Raw genomic sequence first — 10,385 nt, 5'->3', positions numbered from 1 at the left:
CTCGACAGACTCAGAAAGGCCACTTACACGGACACCACTCACTGGAGAGAGGCCATCACTCAGACTCCAGAACGTCAGCTCAGGAGAAGGTCATCACATAAACATCAGTAGGAAAACGGAAATGCTCTCATTTCCTCATCAAATGTCATCTACTTCAAAGTAACAGGGAGGCTAAAAGCCTGCCATTCTGAGTCTAATACTGTTCAGCTAAGAGCCAGTTATGGGGCCTCAGGCAAGTCACTTAATATGGGCTTGACTTGCTCACACACAAAGGCTTAATTTTAAGCAGAATCTGAGGGGATTTACTGGCTCTAAGTAAACTCAAGTTTTGGTATTTTACCTGGTCCTACAAGTGATTTCCAAAGGACTCTCTACATATAAAATGCAACATGTTCTCAGACGTACTTGTCAGAGATGCTCTCTGTAGTCACCAAATTTATTGTTTCCTACTTTTCCCCTCTTTTCCTGTTACCACTGGGTTGAATAAATAGACACCATCTACTTCAATAACTATATTCTCCATATTCTTGTTATTTTTCTTAACTTCCAAGAAGCCATGAAGAGGGGACAAAGGAGGCAAAATTCCTTTAGGCCTTCGATTTTATTTCCTTTGGGCCTTCACATGACCACAAGTGATATATTCATCACCAAATCGCCTGGTGCTAGATTTAAAATATTTGGTCACTTCATTGCTATGTAGCAGGATGTAGTAAAAAAACTAGATTTCTACACAAAACCTTAGTCATTGATTAGAAGAACAGGTTGTTTAAAATTTTGTTTGTTTAGTTTGAAACGATGCCTTACACTTCTACCTAAAATGAAAGCTACCTACTCAGAGACTGGCGTTTTAACTTTTTTGTTTAATTAGAAAAAATTTCACTTGAAAGTGTATCCCAGAATACTCTCAGAAGTACATCCAGGTGTTAGTTTTAAAATTAATATCTTCTTAATTTTAAAAGTTTGCTTTGCTGAAATATTTAAATCTATGCAGATTAATGGTATTCTTTAATTAGCGTTGGGCTTCCCTGATAGCTCAGTTGGTAAAAAATCTGCCTGCAATGCAGGAGACCCCAGTTCAATTCCTCAGTCGGGAAGATGTGCTGGAGGAAGGGATAGGCTACCCACTCCAGTATTCTTGGGCTTCCCTTGTGGTTTAGCTGGTGAAGAATCCACCTGCCACGCAGGAGATCTGGGTTTGATCCCTGGGTTGGGAAGATCCCCTGGAGAAGGGAAAGGCTACCCACTCCAGCATTCTAGCCTGCAGAATTCCATGGACTGTATAGTCCACAGGATCGCAAAGAGTCAGACATGACTGAGCGACTTTCACTTTCAAGCAGCATTAAGTGCTAAAAACTGCTGTTTGCAACACTGACTATATGTGTAATTATAGCTACTAACCTTATGTGAACATAAGTCTTGCCTTCTTTGTTCCTAACATGAGGATGTATTTAGGGAAACGAAACCAATCTTTCCCCCCCAAATTAGCAACATACACCTCTTTCAGCCTTACCTGCTGATTAAACATTCTATGTTCCCTCTGGCCTGATTCAAGATCCTCTTCTGAAAGCGACACCAGAGAGTCACCCCTTTCCTGGCCACTGAAAGGGTGCCTGAGTTCTCTGGTGTTTGATGAGTTTCCTTCTAGAGATGAGGACGGCTTGTTTCCAATACCAGCTCCTCCTGTCAAGCCTTCTAGACTGAAACTGAACACAAGACACAAGAGTTAATTCATTCTGAGACTCAGAAAGCAAGGAGGATACAAAGCCCCTGCATTTGCGTCTCCCTTGCTTGTAACTTTCTGTCACCCGGCAAAGCTGTCTGCAAGGCCTGGCCAAATGGGTGCCCCCTGCCCTTCCCCCTAAATACTGGTTGGCTGAGAAATATACTGCACTTGGTTGGTTTGTTTGTTTAAAAAAACCTCATTCAATTTACTCAAATGTTGAAGTACTTCAAGTCATCTTCTCGGACATTTTTCAATATACCATATGGATAAACTGTATTATCTATAGATCTTTTATTTATGTGGGTTTTTTTTACCCTTGATCTGATGTGATCAATTTTTGCCAGACTCTGAAGCCTGCCAATGCCAAATAATTAAATGGCACAGAGAAAATATGAACATTAAGTGACTTTCTGGAGGAAAATAGGGAAGATCCAGACTTGCCTTTGCAGCCGTCAAACGGACCTTTGTAACTTCACATTTGACTACAATCCAGGTGACATTTGTAACTTCACCTTCCACGACAGTCTAGGTGACCTTTATAGCTTCACAGGCATGCGTCCACCCCAGAAACCCCATGTCACACAGGCGCGTTACCATCTGTGCACACCTGCCCCAACAAGCACCGCTCTGGCAGGTTCCTGAGAGTCGCTAGTTGCAGAAGGCACACGGGACACCACCGTAAAGGGCAGAAGCTGAAAAGGCACTGTGTCTAAGAGAGGTTTGTATCTTTCTCCTTGATACTGACAGGGTTGGGGGGGGAAGCAAACTTAAGGTTTGAGATGGAAAATGGGATCCCTGGAATGAAGACTGTGGTCTGCAGAGTGAAAAGCATTTTTTGTGAGGCTATGGAGAAAGGTTGGCCAGCTTTCACCCTTGGGGATGCTAGCCAGAATAAATCATGTGTGTGCCTACTGGCTCTCAGAATGCAGGGGGAGAGCACCATGCCCTCAGTTACAAGCATGTGGAGTTGTGTTGGAAGGCATAATGAAGCTCTTTCGTTACCTCTGCTCAAAGTGAACTGCTGTATGCCATCTAGAAGGGTTTCTATCTGCCCTTTTTCCTATGAATCACTTATTATGAACTGAAACCATATGCCTCTATAAATTAAACAATGGATTTTATTCTGATTTCAATATGATGATAGAAATCATGACTAACTCCAAGTAAATGTCTCTGTAAAACTCATTTTCAACAGCAAGGGTAAGAAGACAGACTAATTGAAGAAGAAATTTAGTTTTCTGTTATGAATTATTTCTAAAGCCTGAGAAAGCCAGATCCCACGCTTATACCACAACATTTAATCCTGTAAGTGATTAAATCTGGCTGCTTAGTTAAGAGAAGAATATGTAATGATGAGCAATCTGTGAGCTTAGAATCTAAAGAGATGACTGGATTTGGAAGCGTAATTAAGAAATGAGTGCATCTTAGTAGCTGCCTTGTTTCTGTTATTGTTTTCCTCAGGATGTGCTAATTCCTAGGAGCTGGGAATTGGGATGGATGAAAACAAAGACAGAAGTGGTCTACCACAGCATGGAGACAAGCCTGTGCAGAAAACACCCGAATCTATAGCCACTTGAGACAAGCAGAATGCATCGGGGAACACCATCCAGCTCCGAGGCTGCACCCCTTGGACTGGACAGGATGCCCACAGCAGAGGCAACACAACACCGCGCTCACAAAGAAAGCAGGCCGCCACATGCATTCCAGCCACACAGCCAGTCCAAAGCCGGAAGCTCGAGTGCTGTGTTCTACAATTCCCCCTTTGGTGGCTGGACACGCAACAATACCATACCTTCTGTAATTAAAATCAGCACTCAGGGCAGCAGAGTATTGCACACCAGAGGGACACCAGCTCATACTGGGGATGACATCAAAGGCAGAAACAGAAATGGAAGAGGAAACAGGGATGGGATTATTGGGTTTAAAAAGAAGGGACACAGTTAGAGACAGATGGATTTTCTGATCATCAAAAAATTAGGAATGTAACACTGATTTAGAATTTAGAAAATGGTTAGAACAAAAAACACAGTTCTTCTATTGATGTCCATCTACATAATGTGTTAGAAATGACTACGTGAACTCTTTACAGGTTAACAAGCTCAGTGTTGGAAACCCCAGAATTCCTACTAGCAAATCCTGAACAGAGTACCCATACTCCCTGTGGCGTCCCATGCTGCGGGCATGCTCACAGCAGTGTTTCAACCCCACTACTGGGGACACGCTCTCTATACTGCCCACCACTCCTCCACCCATTTAGGCTTGGATGCTAAAGATAAAGCATGTAACAACAACAACAAAAAAATCCACTTGATCATCTCCTGACCACAGCATCTCTAATCCTTCATTGAAAGGAATGATGACAAATTGCACTGGGGTAGGCTCACTGAGTCAGGTTTTTTTTTCTCCCGTGTTTCCATTAAGGATGAATCTAAGCCAGAAAATTCATATATCTTTCATAATGATACCCAACATCATCATCCACCTTCAAACCCTATTCACCAGGCTTGGATGCTAAAGATAAAGCATATAACAACGGTCCTATTTCCCTGTATTTTAATGATAATGAAGGGATGACTTTCCTTGAAAGGGAATTTTATAGTATTGACCAAAGGGTCCCATAATTTTAGGTATGTATCTATTTTCCCACAAGATTAAAAAAAAAAATCCATTTGGTCATCTATTTCCTTGACTATCTTAGCACTTATATTTATCCTCATGCAGTAGGAACAGAAAATCTGGGGTTGGAAATGATAAGGGAACATAAGCAGACAAAAAATAACCAACTCAGTATCAGGTACTCTGTAAAAGGAGCTGCATCCATAGGTCAGGATTTTTGATTAATAAAAGCTATCATTAAAAAAAAAATACACTGCTACTATTTCGGCCTTAAAGTTCTAAGTGACATGCTTTTGTTTTCGGAAGGGAGATAACAATAAAACTAATCTGCTCCCTGAACCTTCAATGGGAAGAACTGCAGACACCAAAAAAAACAAACAACAAACAAAAAGAAAGCTAAAAAAAAAAAACACAAACAAACAAAAAACCTAGAAAATAAAAACCACCTTGTCTTGAATACATACAGCTGATAACTTTGTGCTGACAAGTGGAAGGTTTTGATAGGAAAAAAAAAAAAAAAAGGAAAATGACGGAAGAATAAATATGAGCTAACCCTATGGATCTTCTAAAAGTAAATCTTTAAAATAATACCATTAAAATAAATTAAAAGGTAAAACATTTAAAATCAGATTATATTAATAGTACAAAGCTCAAAAGTACAAAAGCAGAGAGTGGAAGTACACAGCTGAGACATGTCTCTACAAGTCTGCTAAGCAAGACCAGACTGACTTAGGGAAGCAAGCCCTGATACAGTTTACAAACACACATGAGATTCACAAGTCTGTTCTTTGAAAAGTATTAACTTAATTTTATACCGCTAAGCTGTTACTAAAAAGGCATATTATATCTACATGGCTAATTTACTAAAAACAGAACGTGTAAAAAATTAGAAAGTGAATATACATGCCAATTTATCATTCATTAAAAATTAAACAACGTGTTTCTATGGATTTTAAACATCCCTTTACTCTCAGAAAATGATAATGATGTGAGAGAGTGGGATGAAATTTAGGATAAAGAAGATGAACAATAGGGAGACAGAAGGAGCGTCAGAAAAACCTAAGGATCCAGGGAGGAAGCTGCAGATAGCCCTAGGGTCACAGAAACTCCTTTCACAACAGTAAGAGTATTTTTCAGAGCATCCTAATTTCAATTCCTCAGCTGGGGGAGTAACATTTCATGGTTCTTTAGCTTTGAGATTTAGATAGTTCCAGATTAAAAAAAAGTATCCTGATGCCCTACCTTTTAATACTTGCTGAGATTTTCCCATTTTAGTAGCTAAGGCTTAACACAAAACTTTAAATCGTAACTCCTATTCTTCATAGAGAAATACAACAAAAGATGAAACCGTCACTGAAGTGGCTATGCCAGCTGTGACTCCATGGTAACTTGGGCTGCATCCAGCAACGGGTCATTCCAGGGTTATCCAGGGCATGTTTTTAGTAAGTCCATATTGAAGAGTTTAAAGAAGAGTCAGCCAAATAAATCTCTAAAGGTTTTAGATACTTCTACTGAAAAAGGCCTTTAATAACTTGTTCTCCTGGAGACAAACGTAACCAGGCTTATGATTATCTGAGATTCGTGACTACACTGTGCTTGAGCTCAACTGTGTGCCTAAAATCTGAAACTAAAGGAAACACCCACTTAAAAAGACCAGGTAGGCAACAAAGATCATTATCCGCCCACTTCCTAAAAAGACAGCCTCAGCTAATAATTTAAAATCTCTCTTTACAAGTATCTCCTAATATGAGACACTAACCATAATCAAACCATCATTTTCAGATTTCTAAATTTTTTTCCAAAAATTGGAAAAGGCACAAATGACTCCTGTACAGGAAATGTACTGATAAAAACTCAGCATTTGAAAAAATTAAAGTAAATCAGTACTTTTCGACTAAAAGTGACTTTTCAGCTGATAAATCACTGTAATTTTTAGCTTCAAAATTTTATGTGACCAAAAACCAGTATGCGATTGAAAGACTGAGAGGAGCCCTGAGAAATCAGGACCACATCAACAGTGGACGGGAGACTCCCAAGTGGCTGAGGAAGAAAGGCTTTCATCACGTTATTGAAGAATGTGCTGAAAATAGTTTAGGGCTTGATACATGAGCACACGTCTATTTTCAGTTCCCCCTTTTCTTGGGAAAGAAAGAATAAGTACTCCCCAGGCTCCATTACCTATGCACAACAGACACTTCTTAGACTCCTCCTTAGGTAAAGTTGGGGAGACACTATTATTAAAGTGATCTGAACACCAAAAAAAACAAGATGGAAAAAATATTTTTTTAACCTTTTTTTTTTTAAATAAAAGTAGAACAGGAAAAAACTTCAAATTCGAGAAACCGTTTCATACAGGATGGACGTTAGCAATTAATAAGTACCTGTATTTTATTTGTCTAAAGCAGACAGGACTTATTTAAAATTAGACTGTTAAATCGTGGATGAAGCAGAATGAGATGCTTGTTAGTAAAATAAGCTCAGAGGCAAACAGTTAGTCCATCAAGTTAGTGAGCTCTGTACCTTCTCCTATGAATGGGAGGCCTCCTGACAACATCCCCAAGAACTCGCATTGAACTGAAAATGAATGGTGGAAGAGGTCAGTGTCCAGGTCAAACAAAATGGATACAAATGCGTGAAACACACAAACATCACACTAGGAAGAGACAATCACCAAAGAGAAATGGTTTGGGAGTAAGGGAATCAAAGAAAGTGGAATAAAGAAAACATCATCACCAAAAAGGCCTGATAATCTCTGAGAAGGGCTACTTTAACTCCTTGGAGCATGGAGGGAACAATCAGGTGACCAGGAATGAAGTTTATTAAATTATAAAAGCAAAAGGACTTTTTCTAAAGGTCATCCAAGCATAACTTTAACAGGATTTTCTTAAACACTTTAAAATTCAGGTAATTCTCTATGCAGATTAATACTGTAAAAATTAGTTAAACTGATGAAAATGACCCCTAACTCTCATTCCATTATCTCCAGAGGTACTAGGACAGTGGTACCAGGCAATTCTGAATGATAACTGCAAATAGGAGAGTCCATGATATTATATAGGCTGAAAATACAAGCAATTTAGGTAATAGGGTTCTAATTGCAGCTCTATCCTAAAATCACCATGTAATCTTGGGCAAATCTTTTACTCTGAGCTTCAATTTCCTCACTGGAGCAACATGATGCATACTGTCACATCTAGCTTGGAAATTAAAGTCATGGCAAAGAGATCCATCGTGGTTTATAAAGGAAAACAGATTCCATATAAAAGGAATCCTCCTTTCTCAATGCTGTTGTCATCTAGGACACGTGTATCCCGTCAAGCAGATTCCCTTGCCTCAGGAAGGGAATTCTGCCTGTAGGGATCATTTCCCCATCCTTATTTTCCCATATGAATGCTTAAAAAAAAAAAATTACAGCTTGAATGAAGCTGTAAGGTTTGCATCCTGAACTGTACCCCAGAATAAAATGGAGCTGTAGAAAGACTGCCTGACCAGGAGACTGGAAACCTGGATTCCACTGACATTGGGTAAATGGTTTAAACTACCTACATAGTCTCACCTGCAAAAATGGGGATAATCCCACCTGACTCATGAAGAGGATGGGAAAATTACATGAGACAATGTGTTATTAAAAGAATCTGAAAAGGGTAGCAAATCAGGAGGGTGTAAGGTACTATATGAAGATAGGTCTTCATTCACCTTGGGGCCTCCAGAACCTAGGAATGCCTGCTGTGCTTAATACATGTTGGCCAAATAAAAAAAAAAACAGGAGTGGATGAATGTAATCAGATTATATGTACTTACAGCTATGAAATCTGAGCCAAAATATTAGGAGGTCAAGGAATTTTTAAAAAGCAAACCAGCCAGTAATCGCTCCAGGTGAACTGTTTATATCAGCTGTTTTACAACTGTCAGCCTCCTCCCCTGGCTGTTGGTCCTCATTTAGAAGGTAGCCTTGGAGGAGGCACACTTTTACACATAGAGTAGGCATCATGGCACCTGTTCTTCAAACTTCAAACTTAAGCTCATCTAGGCAGCCAGTGGCTAGAAACCAAATCCACATCTTCACATAGCCTGCTTGGCAAACCGAAAGGATGACACGGAGTGCCACAAGAGACCCCCAGGCTGAACGACATGTGGAATAACAGCAACAATTTAATAATAATTATGATCGCTTTAACAGTTAAGTACTGGTAATTTAGACTTTATCAAAACTTTCTACACTAGAAACAGATGGCAAATCCTATGAAGCACTGTGAAAAAACTTGTGTTGAGACTATAAGATTTCAAGTTTATTTCTTAATTGAAAATTGACACGAAATTATTCCCTTAAAATTTTCTAACCTCTCAATTTTATGAACAAATCTGGCCTAAACAGACGTTACACCAGTGTTTAACTCACTATGTGGCTTACATATTTCATTGTAATCTTTACTCTTACAAATACTCTGAAAGGCAGGCGTTCTACAGATGAGAGAATTAAAGCTCAGAAGGGTCAGGTAACTTGCCCAAGGTTATCTAGGTAGTAAGTTTCAGAGCTGGAGTTGGCACACAGATTTTCCTGATTCCTATAGGTAAGCCTATATTCTTTCTTCTATACCATGGTATCTCCTGAAAACTTTCCCTAACGGTAACACCAAATTGAAAGCAAGCAGACACTGAGACGAGACAAACGGCCTGCCGCCTCACCTCCGGTGGTTCATTTCTGCGTCACTGGCTGCGTTCTTCCCAGGACCCCAGCTGTGCCTCCGGAAAGGGGACAGAGAGCGCATGGAGCTTCGCAGGACAGAGCGGCTCGCGGGCACCTCGGTGATGCTGTCCATCTCCTCCTCCTCCATCTCCCCCGAGCCAGCAGGCTCGCTCTCGCTCTCTCGACCCTCAGCTCCCACCCCATGGCTGTTGAAGCCGTTGAGATACTGCGGGTCTCTGGACCTGTTCAAACTGGAAATCTGGGGGAGGGACACATCACTGCCGTGAGACGAATGTCGGTCCAGGGACGCCGTGTCATCGGTGGAGGAACTGGATCCAGTGACATCGCAGGCCAACTGCTCCTCCTCGGGCTGCAGTGGAGAGAAAGCACGTATGGTCGGAAACGGCAGGACCAAGAGGCCTCGGCTACTCTCCACTGAGTCAGTGCCTTTACAGCGGGTAGGACAGGCAACATCACAGCTGGCGCCAAACAGCTTTCTTTCTTAAAGCACAATCACAGATGGACTCAAACAGCCTCCAGTAAAGGTACAGTCCAGGTCCATACTCTTTCTACCCTTTTACTAGAGGTGCAAAATGGGAAATATATTGTCTTCCCTTTCTTGCAGAGGAAAAGATCTAATTCCGGTCAGTTATTTTCAGTCAGTACTATCAACTGAAATGAAGGGAACCTATGTCTCTGAGGTTTCTGATGTATGAAAACTCTAAATTCATACCATGTAAAGTTAAATTTATTTTTACCAAAAATTTTGTAAGTTTTGTTTGTATGGCATCACCAACTCAATAGACATGAGTTTGACCCAGCTCCTGGAGGTGATGAAGAGCAGGGGAGCTTGGCATGCTGCAGTCCATGAGGTCTCAAAGAGTTGGACACAACTCAGTGACTGAACAACAAACAACAGAGTCTTCTGTTAGCAAACATGTCCAGCATACAATCAATACTAGTTCATATCAACAACCAAGAAAACACAAATTGGATCACAAAGGCAATCATATTATGTCAACAGAAAATACTTTGTATGTTGGGATTAGTGGTGGTGGTTTAGACAGTAAGTCATGTCTGACTCTTGTGACCCCATGGACTATAGCCCACCAGGCTCCTCTGTTCATGGAATTTTCCAGGCAAGAATACTAAAGTGGGTTGCCATTTCCTTCTCCATGTTGGGATTATCAACAAATATTTTTAGTCATCATGAAACTACTTGCACTAGCAATTATAAATTCTTTTGGAAAAAAAAAAAGATTTTGGAAAAAAAAAAGAAATATGTTATAAGAAAGAATCCACTGGCAATTATGACACCTATGAACAATACAATAATCAGAATAAAAACAGTTGAATGAA

General features: G+C 40.3%; 1 protein-coding gene across 14 annotated transcripts in view; it reads right to left on the bottom strand.

Annotated features, from left to right (window-relative positions):
* AKAP13 (A kinase (PRKA) anchor protein 13) overlaps positions 1 to 10,385 on the bottom strand; it is a 322,135-nt gene that overhangs the window by 71,827 nt on the left and 239,923 nt on the right. For 11 of the 14 annotated variants that reach the window (XM_010832167.1, XM_010832169.1, XM_010832166.1 and 8 more), the window contains 4 exons: positions 9,026 to 9,396; positions 6,860 to 6,913; positions 3,516 to 3,581; positions 1,511 to 1,703 (listed from right to left, as the gene is read on the bottom strand). In XM_010832167.1, the coding sequence (XP_010830469.1) occupies positions 1,511 to 1,703; positions 3,516 to 3,581; positions 6,860 to 6,913; positions 9,026 to 9,396 (684 nt within the window). The remainder of the gene's footprint in view (positions 1 to 1,510; positions 1,704 to 3,515; positions 3,582 to 6,859; positions 6,914 to 9,025; positions 9,397 to 10,385) is intronic. The other 3 variants (XM_010832170.1, XM_010832174.1, XM_010832165.1) reach the window with 2 other exon arrangements.

Source organism: Bison bison, unplaced genomic scaffold (assembly GCF_000754665.1).
Source record: "Bison bison bison isolate TAMUID 2011002044 unplaced genomic scaffold, Bison_UMD1.0 scf7180017860443, whole genome shotgun sequence".
In the NCBI taxonomy this organism is placed as follows: Eukaryota; Metazoa; Chordata; class Mammalia; order Artiodactyla; family Bovidae; genus Bison; species Bison bison.
Note: the sequence above shows the minus strand (reverse complement) of the source record. Positions and strands in the feature narration are given on the sequence as shown.